The sequence below is a fragment of the Rattus norvegicus genome, chromosome X, assembly GCF_036323735.1.
Source record: "Rattus norvegicus strain BN/NHsdMcwi chromosome X, GRCr8, whole genome shotgun sequence".
Taxonomy (NCBI): Eukaryota; Metazoa; Chordata; class Mammalia; order Rodentia; family Muridae; genus Rattus; species Rattus norvegicus.
The window spans coordinates 113,627,413-113,652,749 of NC_086039.1; the positions used below are offsets into that span (position 1 = coordinate 113,627,413).

Below are 25,337 nucleotides of genomic sequence, written 5' to 3' on the forward strand. Positions count from 1 at the left end.
ACAAACTGACTAGGCCTATGAGGTATATGAAACTATCAGACAGTTAAAGGTTTGACTTGGCATAAGTGTTACTAAGTGTCCAGCTCTGAAAATCACTACTGTTGTGGGGTTAGTCTGGTGTTGCTCTGTATTCAAATGCTAAAACTGGTCCCCAAAGTCTGACTGCCCCCAAGGAGTAAATCCTCACCCACACCAAATATAAACCCTGCTTCATGCTTTAAAGCTATTATTTAAAATAAAGTGGCTACAGACAATTACTGGGGAGAATAGAAAAGGTAGAATTTCAGTCACCAGACTCGAGGTCTCAGGTAGGGAACACAAGGAGGAAGAATAAGGAAGGAAAGAATGAAGGAGAAAGAAGACACAGCGAACAGAGTTCTCCATTCAACCTGATGAACTAGCAGCCCATGCCTAAATGAAATGCACCCCAAAGACAGACTGATGGGGAGAAGTAATCTGGGCAAGATTCAAACACCAAGTATTTGGGGAGCACATCTGGGAATTAACATAGCAGTCTAGCAAATAGAAATATTGATGGGGTAATGCCCCAGTAATTGTGCAAATGCTGATTAAATAATCCATGGGATTCTGCCTTAGTTAATTAGGACCTGGCTGAGACATATTAATAATTAGTAGAGTTTATTCTTATCCATTTACAGACTACTCTAGGAAAAACCATGATTGTGATGCAGGATCACATAAGGAGCCCTGGGTCAATATTGCTGTGTTCCAAGAGTGGCTTGCAGGAAGGATAAGGCTGTATGGGATCTTGAAGCTCCAGAATAGGACAAGAAGGCATAAAGCTGTTTGGAGAACGTGAATAATTCAGAAATACAAAAAGGAATCTGTATTTTGGGACAAAGAAGGAATCCAGCTCAGTATGGTGACCCACAACTTTAATCCCAATACTCGGGAGGCAGAGGCAGGTGGATGTCTCTGAGTTGGAGGCCAGCCTGATATACATTGTGAATTACAGGCTAGCCAAAGCTGTATAGTGAGACCTTGTCTCAAAATTCAAAACAAAATAAAAGAAAACAAAAAAAAACAAAGATGAAATCCAGATTGTAAGAGTTTTTGGCATCAGAAGATTGAGGAAGGGTTTCAGGTGGAACGCTGGGAATAATGACATCTATTTGTGGCTTTCTCTGTTATTCAACGGACTTGAAAGTTGAAGAAAGATGAACCAAGAAAGGAGAGGAAGATATATGATGAAAATGTGCATATCTTCTTTGGCCCACCTCCAGTATAAAAGGAGAAGACAGAAAATTCTGTTTGTGAGGCAACTCAGGTAGCTTTCATAGTATTGTCCATGTCAAACTGGGCTATTGATATCTATCCTAAGGAAAGGACTCACCCTACAGAGACATCTAGACTTCCAGTAAAGATTAATGGAGTAGCAGGTGAGAAGGACTAGAAAGGGATCAAAGACTAGAAAGAGAGTAAACAGGACAAAGGAGATAAACATAAGGGGGTTAAAGTATCATGACCATGGTGAATAAGGACAAAGTTGGAAGAACTGAGCTCTATCCCAGACTCCTTCCTATTAAGGATATTATTTTTCCAAAGCAAATTCAACTCAGGAAAGCTAACCATAGCTGTGTCTCGTCTACATTTATGATGCTCATCATGTACCAAGCTACAGTTTGGTGTATAAGGTGGGGATGAGGAAGACAAAGGTTTGCCATTTTCTAATTTGGTATGTTTTTTGCTGGACAAGCCTGGCTTTTGTGGCGACAGACACAGTGGGGCTTTATAAGAAGCCAGTGGTCTCAGCTGTTCCATGATGACTTTCAATTTCAGACTTCAGGATTTCAATAGGAAATAGCATAAGGACATTTCCAATGGAGCAAAAGCTAAATGAGCAGAGAACGTTCTCCACTAGGTTTGAGCAAACACAGATGAATAATCTTCAAAGGGAAAGCAAAGCCGATGAATTCAAAAACAATTGCCAAACATCTTATTTCTCCCACCACAGCCCCCAGTAAAAAGACAGCCAAGACTATGAAAACATCTTTCTACTCACATTCCAAGCTGGCTATGCATGTCACCAGCAGCCCAGATTGGATGCCCAGAACCCAGCGAATATTCCAGAAGTCTGCCAAGCTACCTTGGCAGAGAAAGTAAAAAAACAAAACAAAACAAAACAGAGAATTCCAGTTCTTTAGGTAAGCATGTTATTGCTGGTAGTACTAACTTTGATCCAATCAGATCTGCTAAGGAATAAGACATACTATGCTGGTAAATTTATCATGGTCCAACCCACTGCTCTGAAGGGAAGGAAAGACCAGTTCATGGCACTTGCAAAGAAGCCAAATCTTCATGGTGACAAAAATGTCTTCCTTCGTCTGATTTTCCTCTCCCAGACACACATATCAGCCAAATTGATTCCTATTGAAATCTCCCTTGGCATCCTGTACTACTTTTTATTGCGTTTCTTCTATGGTTATCGGTTTTAGCTGTCTCTGTTCTTTTTCTTCAGTGGGGAGAAGCATGCCTCAGACCAATTTAAACTGTGTTTCTCTGTCTTTCTTCAGACTGACCTCCTGGACCCTTAAAAATTGTCCATATCATCATGTTGCCCTTTTGTATAGCTCATTAATTCTACCTAGAGAAGCTTCTTAGAATAGCTTTGGACAATTCTCCCTAAGGAGAGAAGTCAAAAACCAACTAAGCAAATATTGGACTGCTTTCATTCAGCACGCACTCTCTAGGACACTTGGCTTCTAAGCAATTGGTCCCTCTCCTCTCATATCTACTCAATAGCTCTCTGCTTGCATCAAGTCGAACTTCCTCAGCACTAAGCCAGTCACTGAAACAGAAGTCATTAATATTGGTCAAAGAGCATTGTGGAAAGCTCTTTCAACAAGCCATTCTCTCATAGGTAAGATCAGAAAACCAGGGAGCATGGGCAAATGTTCTCACTAAAGTGACAAGTGCTGCGATGCACTGTGTCACACGATGATTCAGGTGGGGATTGCATTTAGTGTAAAGGGGACAAGGACAGTTTGAAGAAAAATTAGAAGTTAACGAGGCAAGGAAGTGAAAAAGGACAGTGGCACCTGCAAAATTGAGGCAGTCGGGAGGAACTTGGGTTTTCAGTATAACTAAGGAAGAGAAGAAGATTATGTGAATGGGAAATCCTGGCTGTGGTCCCTGCCAGCCTTGTTGTGGAGTCTGGACTCCATCCTGAAAGTAATGGGGAATTCCACTTGGAAAGGCAGAAAGGCATCTGATTTGCATTTCATTAATATAAATTTAACCTAAGAGTGGGAGATATCAAGGGACCTGTATGTAGGATCTCTTGCAATCTAAAAACAGGACAAAAAGAGGAAGAGGAAAAGCGAGATAGCGGGGAGAGAAGCAAGACATGATTCTAGTAACCCAAAGTAGAACGTAAAGTCAGAGCAGAAAGATAAGATTCTAGAGTTCTCCTGTGCCTTAGCATTGCCCCATCTACAGCTCCTGTTGGCATGTACTTGGATTACCATCATTATCGGTTCCTTGTTATATAGCTGTATACAGTTTGTCTCCCCAAACCAAGTACAATCTCTTTGAATTTTGCATTTCATACTGATTTATTCAATACTTTATAGTGAACATCCAAGATAGAATGATGAGTATGATCTCTATTTTGGTATATTCTTAACTACTAAAAATCACTGAAGGTCCAGTCTCATAAACTTAATCTACCCCAGAACCTAGGACTTAGTGAATCTTCATTCAAATAATTTATTGAGATTTGTACTGGGAATGCCAGCTTTAAGCATTTGTTGTTTCTATTCAGACTCCAGTACCTAATAGATACCTGTCATAGAGGCTTATAAATCCCCCAAATTATACTATCTAATATGAGCATACTGCTTCCCAAATTACAACATACCTTTTCTAATTACTCTTCCAGTTAATCCTGTTTCCTGAGTTTTAGTCATTTGTCAAGTTGTACCCATAGGCAGGGATATTATTCTATGAGAAGGAATCATCAGAGAAGCGAAGTGTGTCTCAAAGTTCCCCCACTTCATCAGAAGGTTTGTATAGTGGCTGGGATTAGTCACCCTTGCACCTGGAGAGTTGCTGTGGTATAAGGAGCAGAGCCTGACTTGACAGTTACAGGGAACCGCATCTTCAAGCATGCCCTGCCCCTTCCAAACTGGATCTCCAGGGGCAAGTCATTTAGCCTTTTTGAGCGTCTCTTCTTTGTGGGGAAAAATAAAAGTGGCTGCTCACTTTACAATACAGACAGCTAAGGGGGTGAATATGATGAAACATTTTTAAGAAAAATCAGTGCAGAGCCTAGGATGATGGGTACTTTTCAGAGTCCCTCTCTCCCAGTCCCTACAAATACCTGAAAGAACATGAAGATGCAGATTTCTAGCCTTCCCTACTGATCCCTCGCATCCATATCTCTGGGGAAGAGTCCAGTGGATTCTTAAGTCCAGCCCAATGGGGCCTGAAGTAAGGTATATCATTAGCCCATTAAAGAAAATGTGAAAAGAAATCTGTTTTTAAAGAATTTACCTGTGCTTGAGAGATATATTTTTGTCTCTTTCACCATTTCTTACCATTCACTTAGATTGGTTTAGTGACTATTGTTTGTAGGAAAGCATATGGCCTAACCCTAACATATCCCTTTTCACCTGTAACCCCAACTTCATCAGGGAATTGCTCCTAGGATTGTGGCAGCTGCTTGCTTTGCTCCTTTTCAACCAGTTTCCCTTTATTCTCAAGCTTCTGGGTTACTCAGATCTATATCAACAACAATCGTAATAATAGCAGCTGCCATTCACATTTACAGGGTGTGGGCTCTGAGCTGAACATATTTTGTACAGTATCTCACTCATCCTTACTGATTGAGCCCCGTAACTTGGAGGCCATCCTGTTAACATGTGCTCTTAAAAATAAACTGAGAGTCTGCTTTGAAACAAACGCTTATGATGCAGCACCATTTTATAGGAAAGGGGAAAGGACTAACACACAATAAAGGTGAAAGAGGAAGGAGAAATTGGCAGTGATGCTTACAAAAGCAACTCCAGGGGAGGAAATGGAAGCAAAGAAATTGTGATTCACATTCTATAAAGTAAAGAACAGAAGCACTAATCCGGAGTTTGCCTTGCTTTACTGCCATCGTGTGGTTTTGTGGTGGATAGACAACCAGCTCCTAATCTCTATTTCTGTTTCTGAGCCTGGGAGGCCCTGAGCAAGACAACAGGAAATAAGGCGATGCAGTGGACTTGTCCTTGAGGCCTTTGTAAGAGCCTGCTCTTCCTCTCAGGTTGCAGAACTGGAACTGGAACAAGTAACTAATTCAGGGTTGCACACCCTTTCTCACGTGGACTATTTCAGGAAAAAGAGAACTGTCTATAAATGCACCATTGTTATTTCTTCTAGTCAAAACGAAAATAGCTGTATTTTCCCTGGGATGTATAGAGTGTCATTACATTAAATGTCTCACTATTTTGAATCTAGAAGCTGATCAGTGAGGAGATCTAATAGATTAGATTTCTAATTTTTACCCCTCACACACAAGATTATTGTTTGAAAACTTTTCGGTGCCCTTCTCTAACCCATGACCAGAACTGTTTCTGAAGGTAATTGCTATGTCACACATGGGGAATTAGGTTTAAATTATGGGGAAATAGGTTTAGAGAAATGAAATGGTCATCAATGGCAGGCAGTAAGATAGGGATACAGCTTTGGCACAGTGTAAAACTGTACTATGCAGCAGACATATGCAGTTGAGTGGAGTTATTCCATGACTTGTTCCCTCCTGTCTCCTCCAACTTCCTCAATTTCTCCTTGGTAGAAACACATCTCTGTTCATGTGGACAACTATGCAATTTTCAGCAATGTCTGAGCCTGGAGCTTCCTAGGACTGATTGTCAACATTCCAGCTAATGCTGCCCCAAAGGATAGTGGCTCTGAGTAACGCCCTTAGCTAAATTTATTTTTCTCCCAGACAGCTAAAATGAGTGATCCTCAAACTATCCTTGTTTATAATATGATTGTCCTATGTACATTGCTTTTATTGTATAGTTTAATGTATAAAACATGATATTTTGATATATAAGAAACTAATTGCTAGTTAAACTAATTAACATATTCATATCCTGCTACAGTTATATGTGTGCAAAAACCACTTGAAAATAAACTGTTTGAAAACAGAAAAAAGAAAGATATGAAATTAAATGATTAATAGAGAGCAAATCATGACCGGGAGCTAAGTAGGTATATAGGACCCCTGGTTTTCTGAAAGTGGAAAAAGATTCAGATCTACAAGCAGGCTTTATCACTGGAGCTAATAACCTGGCTATTCACCTATCTAGTTCAGTGCTCTCTACATGAAAATGGAGAAGCCAGGTCTCAGTGGAGAAGTGATGTGCTCAGGCAAGCTTAGGAAGATTGAAAGCAGAGTAAGCAGTTACCTTGGCCAGGCTGACTTCTCGCGCACTCTACTGCCCCACTGTGGACATGAAGATGCTTGCTAAGCTGGCTGTGCTACAGTGAGCACAGCAGACTGTCCACATGAAAGCTGTTATTTGTTTGTATGTGGGATATGTTCTTCTATCTGGGATGCCTTGACTGGCCTCAGTGGGAGAAGAAATACCTAGTCTCTCAGAGACTTGAAGTGCAAGGGTGGGAAGATACCCCAGGGCCCCCCATCCTCTCAGAGGAGAAGTAGATCAGGGATAGGAGAAGGATTGTGAGAGGGGATAACTGTGAAGGGAGAAGTGAGCAGTATGTAAAGTGAATAAGTAAAAAAAAAAGAAATAAATCTTTTGGAAAAAAACTGAAAGAAAGGAAAGGTAACAGGAAATTCCTGGAAATGGATCCCTCAAAGGTCAAATCCCAAGTCACTATGAAAGACTTTGAACTGGCAAGAATGGGCAGAAATGTTGAGAGAGCAACAGAAATGAACCCCCCAGAGAAAAGAAAGACAAGGGACACACACATGACCTGTGCTTAGCCTCTATCACCAGTCGTTGCCAAGATGGAGGGTCATTTCTTTCTTCTCTTCATTCTGAAAGTCCAGGGTATCCCCTCCAAAGGGACTCTGGCAATTGGGCTGAGTGTCTACCAATAACAAGTTACCTTAATGCAGCATTGGGCTTTGTATCTGATGATTACTTTCCTCTATCTACCTGATCATCCTACCAGAGTAGGATTACCAGTCCCCACTGGTGAAATACTAAGAAGTTAGAGAGTGTGCCCAGATTTATACAGCTAATAAGTGGCAAGGTTCACATTTGAAGACAAATCCTACACTGCAAACCTATGCATTTATTCTTCATGTTATTTAGGCCACAGATTCTAAAGCTATTGGCCATGATCCGATCGGGTCATGTAACAAAACATGGGAGGGTAATGAAAAACTTAGCAAGAGCAAATGGTTTCTGAATGCACAATGAACACGAGTTAATTCAAAATCAAACGTATGATCGAGCTGAGGTGTTTCTGGCAGCACTTTGCCCAAGTTCATTGTGCAACTTCAGTGCAGTCGTGATGCTGAATTTACAACATGGTGCATTTTGTGCCGTGCTTTCTCTCACCTCACACCATGTGATGGCAATAAACAGAGCCTGAAACATGGGCTTAGATTCAGTACTGTCGTATGTTATAAATTACAGGGATTTTACTATATGCGCGAAGTTTCCTGATTTTGCAGAAACAGTGATTTAATGAAGGAAAACAGAATATTTGAATATTCTCCTACTGTCGTTCTTTAGAATGTAAGCATCGAAACAGTATATCTTTGGTATCCTGTTAGTAGAGTTGGATTTTGAAAACTGCTGCCTTTGTGCACAGGGACTGCACAAGTCCAAGTAGATGGAGTCCCAGTGCTGAGAGGGGAACTGAACTTGAGGCCTCATCCCTACCACAGTAGAGATCTCCAATTGATAACTGTTCATAAAGAACTAAGCAGTTTTTGTCAGTGAAGCCTCACTGGGTATACACCTCACCCTTAAGGCCAGGTCCCATGATCAACAGTAGATGGCCAGGGCAAAATGAACTCAGTGGTATTTTTGAGGATTTTTCTTCTCATAATGCTTTGTTTTGTCACTTTTTTATTCTAGCCATCTTTTGTTTATCTATTATAGTTTCCAAGTTTGTCTTTTATGATTTTTGTGTGTATTCATGTATCTACATGTATTGTTTCTTGAGGGTTTTTTCTGTTCTGTTTTATTCTGGCTTGTTTGTAATTTTTATTGGTTTGTTGTTTAAAGAAAGAGAGAGAGAAAAGGCATGGAGTTGGATGGGTGGTGTGGGGCAGAGAACTTGTGAGGAAATACAGGAGAGGAAACCATAGTCAGAATATACTGTAGAAAAATGTGCTAAATAAGTAAATAATATAGCAACAAAAATAAAAATAAAAACTGCTGTTTGAGTTGCTGAATTGAGTTTCATAAAAAGTCAGTAAATTTTGGCTTGGCTTTATAACAGAATTGGTAACAGCTTTAAAATGGCCATAACAGGTTTGGGCTTCACATTTACACCGATAATTACAAAAGCAAAATACCAATCAAATGAAAAATATGGAAGATGCTATAAATCCTTTTATACTCAATATTCAGCCAATATTTAATTGTTATGTTAAAGCAAGCATATTATTTCATTAGTATACAGATTTGCTTTCTGCTGTAATAAATGGTTAAATCATACATCAAAGTTTTTATAATAAATGGACTTTTATTTCTTATCAGTTTTTGACTTACATATCTATATATTTTAATTCTAAGTGCCTAGGGCTGTTTGAAATTTTTTTCAGATAATGTTAAAGATTAGAAAATTTAACAAGTCCTATAGATATAGGATATCACTTTCTTATAATTGATTCTTTTTCTGGAAGCTAAAGCATAATGCACTATGTACTTTGTCTTTTCTGGGGCCAAATTCCCATGAGAAAGAACAATAGAGGAAGAAAACTCTCTTTTGACTCAAGTTTAATGGATATAGTCCCTCAGGGCAGGGAAAGCTTGGCAGAAGCTTGCTCACAAGTAGGTCAATCACGGCACATGAACAAGAGTGCTGCTACTCATCTGGCTGGCTCTCTCTCTCTCTCTCTCTCTCTCTCTCTCTCTCTCTCTCTCTCTCTAAAATATTTTATTTATTTTATGTGTGTGAGTACACTGTTGCTGTCTTCAGACACCCCAGAAGAGGGCATCGGATCCCATTACAGATGGTTGTGAGCCACCATGTGGTTGCTGGGAATTGAACTCAGGACCTCTGGAAGAGCAGCCAGTGTTCTTAACCACTGAGTCATTTCTCCAGCCCCCCTACACACACCTTTTTTTCATTTTGGCTAGGACCCCACCCTGTGAGATCATTCCACTACATTAAGAATGAATATTCCTTCCTCAGTTCAGCCTCTCTGAAACACCCCCCATAGACTTGCACAGAGATATATGTCTCCTAGGTGCTTCGAAGTCTAGTCAAGTTGTTTTAAAAGGCCTGATCATCACACATGAGAATACTGCTTCCATTTTAATACTGGCATCAAGATGATAATGATGGTCGTGATGGTGATGGTGGTGATGGTGTTGGTGATGATGGTGATGGTGATGGTGATGGTGATGGTGTTGATGGTGATGGGGATGGTGGTGATGGTGACAGTGACGATATCACACAGCAAATAATGAATGTGTAATTTTCTCAACTCACAGAATAAACTGATGAATAACTTCACATAAACTACTACTTCATGTTCCATGGTTATGTCATTACAACAACAGCATGCTATGATCAGCTATGCACACATTCTCCTTCTGTTTGTCGATTGTCATCAAAGTTTATTACAACTTTGTTTGTCATGAGATGTTTTCAAATAAACACAAGTAATAAATCATAAACCAAAGTGGTATTAGCTATACTTTCATGTGACCATCATCTTACACAATTAAAAAAGCAAGCAAAAATATCTCAGAATAAATAAACAATTACTTTCCCTCCTATTTACACCTTAAGTCATCTTTTGACTCCGCTCTAAATCCTGTGTTTATAAGCCAATGCTCTGTATCTGTTTGGAGTATGATACTGAGGGTATGCTTCGTCTCAAGACACTGTAGAACTTACCTAAGAATGAGCTGTTTTGATACCAGTCTTTTCATTAAAAAGTGTTATGTTCCATTTGAAGTATTTAGGACGTTGAAAAGTCAACAAGGCGGAACTATGTATTAGTTAAGTTCAGTGTTCAAGACTCTGGTCTGGACTTCTTTATACTATACTGAAAGGAAAACTCTTCCTTGCTCATGCACCATGCTCTCTCTAATATACGATCATCGTGTCACGTCAGCTACTAGTCACATTTCTCAATTCTCCTCCATGGCAGCAAATTGTCAATTTTTAAAAATGAAATTGTAAGCAGAAAATTTCAAACATAAATTTGTTTATTTTACAGTAGTAGGGATCAAATCCATGTGCAAAAGCACTACAACTGAGCTACAAATGCAGCCAGACAACAAAATATTTTCAAAAAGTTGTCTACCCACAGTGCCTTCCTTTTGTTGCTACAAATGTTGCTATAGGTTGCCATTGTCATACTGGCTCTGTCTAGAAACATTCAAGAGCAATAAACAAACAATAACCACACCCTTTTGGCGTACTCCCCCATCTCTCTTTTGTGACGTCAATTTCTTAATTCTTTTTTATTTTCACACACACACACACACACACACACACACACACACACACACACACACACACACACACACGAATGTTTTGTCTGTGTATCTTGGTACCACATGCATGTTTGGTGCCCAGGAAGGCCAGAAGAGGGTATCGGATGCCTTGGAACTTGCAATACAGACAGCTGTATACTGTTCTATGGGTGCTTGAAATTAAACCTGGGTTCTCTGGAAGAGCAGCCAGCACTCTTTAATTGCTGAGTGCTCTTTCGTGTTCTCTCTCTCTCTCTCTCTCTCTCTCTCTCTCTCTCTCTCTCTCTCTCTCCCTCTCTCTCTCTGTCTTTCATTTTATTCTTTATTTCTCCCCAACATCTCATTCTGAATCTGCTTAGCACTCTCCTCTCCTCTGCAGAGGAACATAGCAGTTAAGATGACATATTCCCAAGTTATGCCCCCCAACATGATAGCTACCTTTCCCATTGGTGCCTTCACATTTAAATTAATGAAAATAAACTACATTAAGAAAATTAAGCGTTTATTTAATAAAATTGAAATGAATAATCCAGCACTGTATACCACTGACCAGATTTGTATTGTTTAAGAAAATGAGGTAGTTATTGAGACAGAAATCACTTCGATCATTGCAGAAACGTCAATTGAATGGTTCTCAATAGGCAAGAGTCATAGGATTAGAAGCACAGCTCTGCCCCTCCATCAGGTAAACAACTTTAAGCAAGTTAGTAAGTCTCTCTTAACTTTGTTTTTCTTTCTGTAAAATGAAGCTTCTAAAGTTCAGTATAGAGACTGGAGAGATGGCTCAGCAGTTAAGAGCAGTTAAGGCTGCTCTTCAAGGGGATGTGGATCTGAGCCCCAGCACCAAAGTATTGCCAGTAGCTGTAATCACAAGGGATCCTGGGATCAAAAGTCCTCCAATCACACACACACACACACACACACACACACACACACACACACACACACACACATGAAATGTCACAATGAAAGTATTTATTTTATACAATTACTACAGGCTAATATATTTCTATAAGTTCTTTGAAATTTTTGTGCAATGAGTTTTTACTATACTCACCATCTCCAACGCTCTCCAGATCCATAACTCTGCCCTACTGACCCAGTTTTGTATAAATTTTCCTCTCCTATGAAGTGCAATTTAGACTTCTCATATATTCGTGGATGTGTCGACTTTTACTGGTACATGATCTACCTACCAATGGCAACAATCTTAAGGACAAAGGATTCCCCATCTCTTTTTTATTTTATTTTTCTTGGATATTTTATGTATTTACATTTCAAATGTTATCCCCTTTCCCTCATCTCCCATACCCCCCAGTGCTTCTATGAATGTGCTCCCACTCCCACCCCACCCAAAATCCACCTCAATGCCCTGGAATTACCCTACATTGGGAAAACAAGCCTTTACAGGACCAAGGGCTTTTCCTCCTATTAATGCTGGACAATGTCATCCTCTGCTATGTACATGGCTGGAGCCATGGGTCTCTCCATGTGTTCTCATTGGTTGGTGGTTTAGTCACTGGGAGCTCTGGGGGGTCTTGTTGGTTGATATTGTTGTTCTTATGGGATTGCAAACCCCTTTAGCTCCTTCAATCCTTCCTATTACTCCTCCATTGGGGACCCTGTGCTCAGTCCAATGGTTGGCTGCAAGCATCCGCCTCTGTATTTGTCAGGCTCTGACAGAGCCTCTCAGGGGACATATATATCTGGTTCTTGTCAGCAAGCACTTCTTGGAATCAGCAATAGTGTCTGGGTTTGATGGCTGTATATGGGATGGATCCCCAGGTAGGGCAGTCTCTGTATGACCTTTTCTTCAGTCCCTGCTCCACTCTTTGTCCCTATATTTCCTCTCATGAGTATTTTGTTCTCCCTTCTAAGAAGGAATGAAGCATCCACATCTTGGTCTTCCTTCTTCTTGGGATTCTTATGATCTGTGAATTTTTTCTTAGGTACTCCAAGCTTTCAGGATAATATCCACTTATCAGTGAGTGAATACCAATTTGTGTTCTTTTGCAACTGGGTTACCTCATACAGGATGATATCTTTTTAGTTCCATCCATTTGCCTAAGAATTTCATGTAGTCGTTGTTTTTAATAGCTGAGTAGTACTCCATTATGTAAATGTACCCCATTTTCTGTATCCATCCCTCTGTTGAAGGACATCTGGGTTCTCTCCAGCTTCTGGCTATTATAAATAAGACTGCTATGAAAATAGTGGAGCATGTGTCCTTGTCATATGTTAGAGCATCTTTTGGGTGTATGCCCAGGAGTGGTATAGCTGGGTCCTTAGGTATGCCCAATTTTCTGTGGAACTGCCAGACTGATTTCCAGAATGGTTTTACCAGCTTGCAATCCCACTAACAATGGAGGAGTGTTCCTCTTTCTCCACATCCTCGCCAGCATTTGCTGTCACCTGAGATTTTGATCTTAGCAATTCTGCCTGGTTTGAGGTGGTATCACAGGGTTGTGTTGATTTGCATTTCCCTTATGACTAAGGATGTTGAACATTTCTTTAGGTGCTCCTTAGCCATTTCATATTCCTCAGTTGAGAATTCTTTGTTTAGTTCTATATCGCATTTTTAAATAAGATTATTTGATTCACTGGAATCTAACTGCTTGAGTTCTTTGTATATATTAGATATTAGCCCTCTATCAGATCTAAGATTGGTAAAGATCTTTTCCCAATCTGTTGGTTAGCATTTTGTCCTAGTGACAGTGTCCTTTGCCTTACAGAAACTTTGCAATTTTATGAGGTCCCATTTGTCGATTCTTGATCTTAGAGCATAAGCCATAGGTGTTCTGTTCAGGAAATTTTCCCCAGTGCCCATGTGTTCAAGACTCTTCCCCACTTTCTCTTCTATTAGTTTGAGTGTATCTGGTTTTATGTGGAGGTCCTTGATCCACTTGGACCTGAGCTTTGTACAGGGCAATAAGAATGGATCGATTTGCATTCTGCGATATGCCGGCCTCCATTTGAACCAGCACCATTTGTTGAAAATGCTGTCTTTTTTTACATTGGATAGTTTTAGCTCCCTTTTCAAAGATCAATTGACCATTGGTGTGTGGGTCATTTCTGGGTCTTCAATTCTATTCCATTCATTTACCTGCCTGTATCCATATCATGCAGTTTTTATCATTATTGCTCTGTAATACAGCTTGAGGTCAGGGATGGTTATTCCCCCAGAAGTTCTTTTATTGTTGAGAATAGTATTCACTATCATGGGTTTTTTGCTTTCCAAATGAATTTGTAAATTGCTCTTTCTCATTCTATGAAGAATTGAGCTCAGAGGTTATGAGCACTGGCTGCTCTTTCAGGGGTACCTAGGTACCTAGTTCAATTCCCAGCAACCACATGGTGGCTCATAATCATCTATAATGAGATCTGGTGTCATCTTCTAGCTTTCAGGCATACATGCAGGCAGAACACTGTATACATAATAAATAAATAATGTTTTAAAAAAGACTCCCCATCTTTTATCAGCTATTAATTGTCAATAGCTCCTTGGTTTGGTGTGGTACTTTATATCCACCTTCTCTCATACAAAGAATAAGAGCTTTCAGAATGCTCAACTATACCCTTTTCTCTCAATGTTTAAGGATCTTTGCAAAAAGGGGTAGGTGGGAAGACTGTAAAATCTAAAGACAGAGAATGAATACAAAGAATCCACAGTGGTTATGACACTATGCACAAGACCCAGCTTCTGGCTATTATAAATAAGGCTGCGATGAACATAGTGGAGCACGTGTCTTTTTTATATGTTGGGGCATCTTTTGGGTAGCAGCAAACCACTGAACTGAGAATAGGACCCCCGTTGAAGGAATCAGAGAAAGAACTGGAAGAGCTTGAAGGGGCTCGAGACCCCATATGTACAACAATGCCAAGCAACCAGAGCTTCCAGGGACTAAGTCACTACCCAAAGACTATACATGGACTGACCCTGGACTCTGACTTCATAGGTAGCAATGAATATCCTAGTAAGAGCACCAGTGGAAAGGGAAGCCCTTGGTCCTGCCAAGACTGAACCCCCAGTGAACTAGACTGTTGGGGGGAGGGCGGCAATGAGGGGAGGGTGGGGAGGGGAACACCCATAAGGAAGGGGAGGGGGAGGACGATGTTTGCCCGGAAACCGGGAAAGGGAATAACACTCGAAATGTATATAAGAAATACTCAAGTTAATAAAAAAAAGAGAGAGAGATGAGGCTTAAGTAATAAGAGCTCCGCCAACACAAATGGATGAATGCTGTTTCAAGGGACTATGTCAGATCTCCTGAGATGAGACTAGTTCCCAAGAAAGGGCAGGTTGTCAGAAAAGAACAACCATTGCTCTCTTGTATTCTTGCATATATACACGGACTTTTTGTACAAACCCAATTTCTTTTCTGCTTCTCCACCATGTCTTGATACACTCAGACATTGATGATATACCCAGTTAAACATATTTCCTCTACATATTATCCATTAATGAGTAATCTGTTACAGAAACACAAAATAGGCACAAGTTAACAATCCTTTCCTAACAGATTGATGCCACAATATAGTAGATGACACATAGGTATTTTTACTCACTGAAACAGGGTTTCCCTGTGTGTAGTCTAGCTATCCTGAAACTCACTCTATAGACCAGGCTAGCCTCGAACTCAGAGATTCACCTGTCTCTGCCTCCTGAGTGCTGGGACTAAAGGCATGCACCACCACTGCTTGGTTATGTACTCACTAATTTTATGTGCTGGCATTCTCCAAGACTTAATATTTCCTTTTACTTATTTCTCAAAACTGAGCAGATCTTGTAAAAGTAACTTCACCTGCTTGTAAACTATACCTTCACAAGACACTAGACATTCTTATCACAATCATTTATCCTTATAGCCATATCATATACAGGCTAAGAACTCCCAGTGTCTAAACTCATGGCCAGACTCCTCAGTGAGGTTCAGACCACTTGTTTGCCATTCACAATTGGCTACATAGATACAATTCACAAGTGTCTGAACTGAGATTTCCTTTTCCCTTCCTGTTTCAATCACAGCTACTTCTATTGTCTTCCAATTTCTAGTCTTCTTCTACCCACACCAAACCTAATACCTTTCACGATGGATTGAACATTTTAAAATGTACTCCTGTCCCTCAAGGTTGACTGGCCAATATTCAAGTTTCTGATATAAAATTGCATTAGATAGGAATTATACATTCTTTATGTATATTTCAGTCATCTCTAGGTTACTTATATAATATAATGTAAACTTTATGCAAACAGTTGCTATACTCCATTATTTACAGATAAATAATGAAAAACGTACATCTGTAGTACAAGCATAATTTTTATCAAATTTATTTTTCCATACTTGACTGAATCCAAATATACAAAACCTAACCTGAGAATGCAAGGGAAAATTATACTTTGCATTTAAAAATTACATATATGGATATTTTATTTCTATCATCCCCTTCTCCCTCTTCTCTTTCTACCTCTTCCATCTCCAAACTCCCCTCCAAATTCAGAATCTCCTTTTAAAATTTTTTATTGTTTTATGCATGCTTACATATATATGCATATATATAATATGTGTGTTAATATATAAATATAACCTCCCAAGTTCATTTAGCAATACGTGTGTGTGTGTGTGTGTGTGTGTGTGTGTGTGTGTGTGTGTTGTGTGTATTGTATTGGGGGCTGACCACATGGGACTAGACAATCTACTGAGGGCTCACCCCCAAAGAAGATGGATTTTCTCTCTCTCTCTTGGCAGCCATTAATTTTCTTTACATCTTCATCTAGAGGTGGGGCATTGTGAGAGTCCCCATCCATGTTGACAGGTCAACTGGTATTGAGAAGGGACAAGTGTATTTGTAATCTGTCTACTTTCTTCAGATAGCCAGTGCCTGGGCTTTTTCCTTTCTGCCTAGTCTAAGCCTATCTTCCCATCTGACTCTTCCTCCACTCTTGCCATACCTTTCAAAATTATTCTCTGCAACTCAATCAGAAGAACCTTTTCAGGGTGTAAATCACATCTTGTCTCTGTCCTTCATAAAATTGTGCTATGGCTTCCCATGTCAGGTAGGATAAAACACAAAGCTCTATAAAGTTGTAGTGCCACTCACAACTGTTCGGTCATCTATTGCACTTCTTGTCAGTCATTCAGCCTGAGTGAGCAACATTGATCTTCCAGTTCCCCAATTATCTAACTCATTTCCACTTTATAGAATATTGTCTTTTCTGTGCGTAGAACTCTCTTTTCCCTGAATTTTCCATGGTTAGTACTACTAATCTCTCAGGTTTCTTCTAAAAATCACAGATTGTTAAGAACCTCTTCCTAATATTTTCCCAATTGAAGAATCTCCTCTATTATTATCGCTTACAGAAATGGTCCTCCTTGTCACTGCAGTGACAACACTATAATTTGGCACCACAATAGTCCCTGTTCCAAGAATACCCTTAGGAGGGGATAGGGAGGCAAAGCTTAGAACAGAGGCTGAAGAAACACCCATTCAGAGCCTGCCCCACATGTGGCCCATGCATATACAGCCATCCAATTAGACAAGATGGATGAAGCAAAGAAGTGCAGGCCGACAGGAACCGGATGTAGATCGCTCCTGAGAGACACAGCCAGAATACAGCAAATACAGAGGCGAATGCCAGCAGCAAACCACTGAACTGAGAACGGGACCCCTGTTGAAGGAATCAGAGAAAGAACTGGAAGAGCTTGAAGGAGCTCGATACCCCTTATGAACAACAATGCCAACCAACCAGAGCTTCCAGGGACTAAGCCACTACCTAAAGACTATACATGGACTGACCCTGGACTCTGACCTCATAGGTAGCAATGAATAGCCTAGTAAGATCACCAGTGGAAGGGGAAGCCCTTGGTCCTGCTAAGACTGAACCCCCAGTGAACATGATTGTTGGGGGGAGGGTGGTAATGGGGGGAGGGTAGGGAGGGGAACACCCATAAAGAAGGGGAGGGGGAGGGATTAGGGGGATGTTTGCCCGGAAACCGGGAAAGGGAATAACATTCGAAATGTAAATAAGAAATACTCAAGTTAATAAAAAAAATAAAATAAAATAAAGAAATACTCAATTTAATAAGGATGGAAAAAATAATAATCCCTGTTCCTTCAAGAAGTGATGCTAATCCTAACACAAGGGTGTTAGGTCATGAAACTTGGACTACATGATCAGGTTTTTTTGCCCTCTGATTCATTGTCTTTAGACTGAAGAGGTGAGAGCAGACTTTCCAGTAGAAAAATATCATGCAAAAAGCATCATTTGCCTGTGTGTGTGTGTGTGTGTGTGTGTGTGTGTGTGTGTGTGTCCCCCCAAATTCTCTTCCATCATAGCTCATCCCATCCCAGTAAGGAAAACAGATGGGCAAATAAGAACAAATGATTACATATTTTGAACTACAAAGGAAACTGATATATAAATATATGGCAGTGAATGAACTTTTGAGGGGTGTGTGTGTGTGTGTGTGTGTGTGTGTGTGTGTGTGTGACTGTGGTGCTCAGAGGTTGAACTATCTTCCTTAATCATTCTTCATATTACTTTTCTATAGATAGTGTTCTTTCCCTGAATCTGGACCTCATCCATTAGCTAAGAATACTGCCCAGTGAGCTTTCAGATCTGCCTGGTTCCAGGAACCCCATTGGAGCAATAGAGACATCAAGCTGACCACAAAACTTTCAACCCAAAACCTATCCCGTCTACAAGAAATGCAGGCACAGGGGATGAAGAAGAGATTGAGGGAATGGCCAAACAATAAGCAGCCAAATTTGGGGCCTATCCAGTGGGCAGGCACCAATCGCTAACACTATTAATGTTAACACGCTCCTTGCAGACAGGAGCGTGTCGTCCTGAGAGGCTCCACCTAGCAGCTGACTCAGACAGATACAGACCCCCACAGCCAAGCGGATGGAACCTGGGTACTCTTATGGAAGAACAGGAGGAAGGATTGTGGTCTAAGCTAACTCCACAGGGAGATCAGCAGCATCAACTTACCTGAACCCTTGGAGCTCTCAGAGTCTGAACCACCAGCCAAAGAACATGCATGGGCTGGACGTAGGCTTCCCTGCTCATATGCAACATATGTGCAGCTTAGCCTTCTTGTGGGTTCTGAACAACTGATACGGGGGGCTATCCCAAAAGTAGTTCCCTGTATATAGGGTATGTTCTACCAGCTCAGCTGCCTTGTCTTGCCTCAGTGGGAAATGAAGTATCTAGTCTTGCAGAGACTTGAAGTGCCTGGAGGGGGTGTGTGTGGTGGCAGGGATACCCAAGTCACCCCTACCTGTTGGGAAGAGAAGGGGAGGCCGGAAGGGGTAAGGATTGTGGGAGGTGAGAGGAAAGGAGGCAGTGAACGGGACGTAAAGTGAATACATGAAAAAAACAATGAAATTAAAATCTGCCTGGCTCCATGTGTTTTCCACAACACAGGAGCCATGATGTGCGTGGTCATGCCTGGCTTTTTACATGGCTGCAGTGGATCCGAACTCAGGTTCTCTGGCTTGCATAGCAAACACTTTATACATCGAATCACCTGCTATGTCAGAGGTTTTAATATGTAATATAAAGGATAATGGTATTAAGCAACATCTTAAATCAATTAATAGCTAAATCTCTTTTTATTCAAATAGTCTGAGTCAGTGTAAAAATATGTTGAAGTTGCACTGCAAAGTGAGCAGGTGCTTCTTAAAACTTATACCCAGTTCTTTATTTGGTGAAAGGGTAGGAAATTTTTCTTTTTTTCAGAAAAATACTAACATATAAAAGAGAATAAAATATGATAATGAATATAGTATTCATAGTACAATTACAATTTGGGGTATATATAACCTTTAAAACATGTAAATTATAGGTACTAGTTATTTCTATTGGAGACATAGTGAGATGGAATTAGCACAGTGTGTAAAAAAATCAATTGTATTTGAAGTGTTTTTCCAGTTATTATTTATTTAATATATAAAGCAGTAGGTATCGTTGTTACATTCTAATGTATGTGTATCCAGTTATTATTTATTTAATATATAAAGCAGTAGGTATCGTTGTTACATTCTAATGTATGTGTATCAGTATATTTTGTACTTAAGTCTCCTCATCCACCATCTTCCTCCTCTTCCTCCCTGAAAGTCATTCTGTCTCCCGTTTTCATGTTACAAACATTCCACTATCTCTTCTTGTTCTTTTATCATTCCCTTTAGACGTCCTCCACCACTCCCAAGGTCCTCTTCTTAGATTTATGTCCTATTCACATAGACATAGCTTTACCTAAATTCAAATTAGGTTCAGCATGAGGGAAAAACATATGATGTGTGTCTTTGTAAGTTTAGTTTATTTCACTTAACATAACAGTTCCTTCCATATTCTTCAGAATGTCAATTTTTTTCCTATGGTCATGGCTGAAAAACTCCATTGTTTTCCATACCATAGCTTCTCATTTTATCTATTTTTTTTTCATTTTGATCTGCAGATTCATCGTATGCTCCATTTTCATTATTTTGTTAGTGCATATTAGGCCTACTCCATTTCTTCTCTATTGAATATAATGCAGCAATACACATATATAGACTTGATTTGATCCATGGTTCTACTTACTAAAAGCTCTAAGCAAGTCAATGACCACCTTCTCCAGAAGATGGTCCTTTACCCATTTCTTCTCTGCTGTCCTCACTGGTTGTGATATAATCCACGAATTATAATAAATGCTCATAAACACTTAATTATTATAAACATTGCTTTTACTCTCCTCTATCCTACACACAAAGGAAAGCAAGAAAGAGTATGAATTCTGAGAATGAATCTCTCTTTTTCTGTCTCATTCTTTTATTTTCCTCCTCAGGTAAATGATAAAAAATAACACAGACCAAAAATGTTTCTACAGGCCACATAATTCTAATATAGTTAGGTTCTCTACACTGGCCGAAAGAACGTAGATAAAAAATGTATAAATCACATAGAGAGGGACTTAACAGAGGGCAATTTTAAAGCCAACCCCTACAAGTTAAAAAAGGCAAAAGAACTCAGACAAACATGCCACCTCCCACAAGCTGACAGCAGGACATATGCAGGCAAGTGCCATTATTCACAGAGGACCGCCCGAGAGGTAAGCATTTGAAGCCAATTTGCCCATAAACCAACACTGCCATTCTGGCCATGCCGCCTTACCTAACTGAAATTGATTGGAGACATTCCCACACGTCTGCATTACCTCTGGGCTGTTCCAGCCTAAAGGATATAATGCGCAGCCTGAGCTTATCAGCAGCCCTGGAAAGAAAAGCACAGGCAGAGGGAGAAAAGTAGAGCAGTTTTCCTGTTGTCCCAACATCTGCCCTGGGGTGCTTCACATTAAATTCTGCCTTCCAACTAAGGCCTGACACCTACCTTTTTATTCTAAAATGTTTCAAATCTATCATACTGTCAATTCAACAGGATCACTGTGTCATACACTAGGTCATGGATTGAGACAGATGGATACATACATACATACATACATACATACATACATACATACATAGGTAGATACATAGGTAGATACATAGATACATAGGTAGATACATAGATATATAAATACAATTTTACTCTTATAGCCAGTTTTTGTTTTTCACACAGGGTGTCACTATGAGACCTATTTTGGCAAACTGTGAAGCTACTGAACAGACCTACAAACTGCATATATGTTGAGGAGGCTTCATGTGGTAAATAGAGCACCATAGTCTCTCTTTTTCAAAATATTCTTATAACCTAAATCCAAGCCCTTTTCCGTCCTTTGTCATCTATGTCCCTGTAATGGCTAATTTTGATGGTCAACTTGGAGGGATTGAGAGTCAAACTAAATGGTCCATCTCTGGGCATGTCTATGTGGCCATTTCCAGGGAAGTAACTGAGATAGGAAGAGACCCAGATGTAGAGCACAGCATTCTGTGCATCAGCGTGCTAGCGCAAGTAAAGAGGAGAAAGTAAGAATAGAGGCATTCATCGCTTTCTGCTTCCTGACTGAATGTGCAGTGTGGCCTCATACCCCACTCACCACTTGGAGGGGAGTTCTCAGTGTAACAGCTTCTCATTGTGAGTGGAAGTGAGCATTCTTAAGCTGTTGTAGGCTATTCACAGAAAAAAGAAGGAATTAATACAGCCCCATTTGCTTATCTCCCATTGGCATAAGCATTTTGGTCATTAGAGGGAAATTCTATGCAATTTTAATTATAATCTTACTGTAAAAACCATAGTTACAAGTCTGTGTTTACCCACAACCATTCTGTTCTAGGAGCACCTGACTCACATTTTATAACACAGGACACTGCCAGGACTTGAGCTACAGTGACTTGGAACACATATTGCCACATGACACTAAATGCAACCAGATTTACTTGCTAGCCAGTTCTGGGTGCCATAGTAGCCAGACCTCAAGAAAAGCAGGACTAGATTTTTACTTCTGAAACTTTTAACTAAGAAACATACAATGCATGCTGGTGCAGGATGCTAATCTCGGTATTTGGGAACCTAACCAGGAGGATTATGTTGGGTTACATGGCATGTTCAAGAGACTAGCCTGACAACTTAGGGAGATCCTGTCCTTAAAATATGAAGAAAAGACAAGTAGGCAAGAGAAAACAAAACAGAGAAATGCTAACATAATTAGCAGATAGCACAGACATGGAGAAAAAAAAAACCAAAGAGCAGAGCAGGTGGGAGAATCAAGTTTCTATAAAGCTAAAGCCACAATTTATGATCCCAATCTGGATTGGCAAAGCAATTGGTAGAGCAAGCAGCTAGAGGAGAACAATGGCAGGAATATGAGATTATGAGACAAATCCCTTTATTGTCAATAAAGTTTAAGAAAATAGAAGCCACTTCTTCTAGGTAGATGTCTGGTCCCGATTTCATATATCCTGATTTCAAGACCACCTGTAAAGTATGTGCTGGCAGGAAGCATGGACACCAAAACATGGAAGCAGATGTGTGAGCAGTGGTGACTAAATGTCAAATTTGCAAGTCCTGAGTCCTGGATGGAGCTGGACAGTGACGGAAAGGCCACCTCAAGGACATCCGGCTTCATTTCACTTTCACTTCTCATTCTTCATCATAGACATCCTAGGGAAGTCCAAAAGGCCTAATTTGCCTGACAAGGTACTTTAATTGAGCAACTGAGTTTGTCTGGCATATGGCAATCAACTTTTCCCTGTACCCAGTGATGCTTTAAGAGAAATGAAAGATCTTAACGTATAGCAAAAAAAAATGTTTTAAAAATGGATAAAAGAACTTTTCTTGATGCATAGTGAGAAGAACTTTGGAAACTAAATTAATGCTTAGCCCCGCCCCCCTCCAATGGAACACTTAAAATTAGAAAACATTCTTATCTGTCTTATACTTTTCCAGGAAATGAAACTAGTCACTCAGAGACCTTTCTAGACTTTGGAATTCATCCAGTGGCAATTGAACAATACCCTTCCTTTTCACCCTCGATAAACTGAAATGTGGTGATATGAAATAATTCAGAGTACACACCGTGGGTAGAGACAAAAGTGCAAAGGAAAATTGAGTCCTTTCTTGTTACAATAGGAATAATTACTAAAGACTAAGAAGCTGGGTATTCAGTGGAAGGGGAAGCCCTGGGTCCTGCTAAGACTGAACCCCCAGTGAACTAGATTGTTGGGGGGAGGGCGGCAATGGGGGGAGGATGGGGAGGGGAGCACCCATAAAGAAGGGGAGGGGGGAGGGGGATGTTTGCTCGGAAACCGGGAAAGGGAATAACACTGTAAATGTATACAAGAAATACTCAAGTTAATAAAAAAAAAATAGTAAACCAAACTAAAATATGGTGAAAAGAATACATAATTTTTTAACAAATTTTTCTTTTACTTTTGAATTTATAATATTATTACATTATTTCTTTCATTCCTTCCCCTCTAGTAACCTTTACATATCCTGCCTTTTGTTCTCTTTTAAATTTTTGGCACCTTATTTTTATTTATTATGAATATACACCAACGCACATATATTCTTAAAAGTAATGTGCTCAGTTTGTATAATGCTCCTCATATGTGTAGTTAGAGGCTTTAAAACTATCAAATCTTAGAAGTGCAAATAAGATATTTGCACTGAAGTATATCATTATTTCTGGAAGCTTGAGTGAAGAACACTGTCAAAGAATTTACTTGTTTATCTATTTATTTACACAAATCTGTAGCATCTCTGTGGGAAGCACTTGGATAGCAAATAATTAAACTTCACTTGTCTAAAAATAAATAAATAAATAAATAAATAAATAAATAAATAAATAAATAAATAAATAAATAAATAAAAGAAGCTGGGTGTGGTGGCTCTTGCTAACCCTAGAGCTTTGGAGTCTGAGACAGGAAGATCAGAATGACTATGTAGCTTGGGCTACAAGGACAGGACAACTTTAGCTATAGAATATGGTCCTATTCTAAAGAAAACAGATGGGAGGGGGAGGGAGGGAGACAGAGACAGAGAGACAGGGACAGAAACAGAGACAGAGACAGACAGATAGAGAGAAAAAGACAGAGAAACAGACACTAGGAAGGAAGGAAAGAAAGAAGCAAGCAATACAGGAAGGAAGGCAGGAATACAGGCAGACAAAGAAAGACACAATGACTTTTCCCATAATCTCTAAAAGTAGGCAGCCTTCTAAAGGAACTTCCTCAGCCACGTTGGCAGACAATTATGAATATCTGTTATAATCATAATATCTTTTCTAAGACATTGTGTTTATTTTTTAATTCATTTGGTATTTTTTATTTTGAGAACATCATATATAAGTACAGTTCTCATACCACTTTCCTTCTCACTATCTACCCTCCAAGCCCTCCTGTCATAAAATCCTGCATAGTAGAAGACCTTTAGATAGTATGCCTTCATTCACAGGATTATTTAGCTAATCATTGGCAGAAAGTTTCTAATTTAAATAAAAACATCAGCCCTCACAGGTGCTATTTTTCTAGAATTCATTTTTCAACAGTGACTGCCTTAGGAAATGTGAATGTGTAAGATCTGAACAGAGAGAATAACATGGCTTAGGAGAACATGTTCTGGAATCTGCCAAGAACTCAGTTGAAGTCCACCTGACTTTCAACAAGCTACTCTATATCTCTTTCTGCCTCAGTTACCTCCATTTTAAAATAGGAAGAATAACAATAGCATATCCAATGAAGACATTTCATTGGCCAATGAGATGAATAAATATCAAGTGGCAGATATTTTTTTTTTCGGAGCTGGGGACCGAACCCAAGGCCTTGTGCTTGCTAGGCAAGCGCTCTACCACTGAGCTAAATCCCCAACCCAAGTGGCAGATATTTAAAGTACTCAACCAAGATTTGTTATTAATAAACAACTGTCTTTCCCTGTAGCTCCTCTGCCAATTTCTGACCATAGTCCTCCTCTAATTGCTTCCTCACTTGGTCTTCATAATGGCTGAAAAGCTAAAATGCTGACCATTACTCCACAAGAAACTGCCCAATTGAAGGCATTATCTTGCAGTGGTGTAGAGGTACCTAGTGATGAAGCAGGTGTCTCTGTGAAGCATAGGTCCTTTCCCAACACACACCCATGTTCTACTCAAATTACTGTCTCCATACCCATCCCTTGTACTGCCTATTAGATGCTAAGTATAATAGAATGTATACACACTTCATGCATCTATTTGACTCGTGACTGATTCTTTTTCTCAATATAGAGAT

The 25,337-nt window shown here is 39.8% G+C and overlaps 1 protein-coding gene across 1 annotated transcript in view; it reads right to left on the reverse strand.

Moving 5' to 3' along the window:
• Lhfpl1 (LHFPL tetraspan subfamily member 1) overlaps positions 1-25,337 on the reverse strand; it is a 57,861-nt gene that overhangs the window by 15,213 nt on the left and 17,311 nt on the right. Inside the window, exon 3 of the mRNA NM_181085.2 lies at positions 20,806-20,904. Coding sequence (NP_851599.1) covers positions 20,806-20,904 — 99 coding nt within the window. The remainder of the gene's footprint in view (positions 1-20,805; positions 20,905-25,337) is intronic.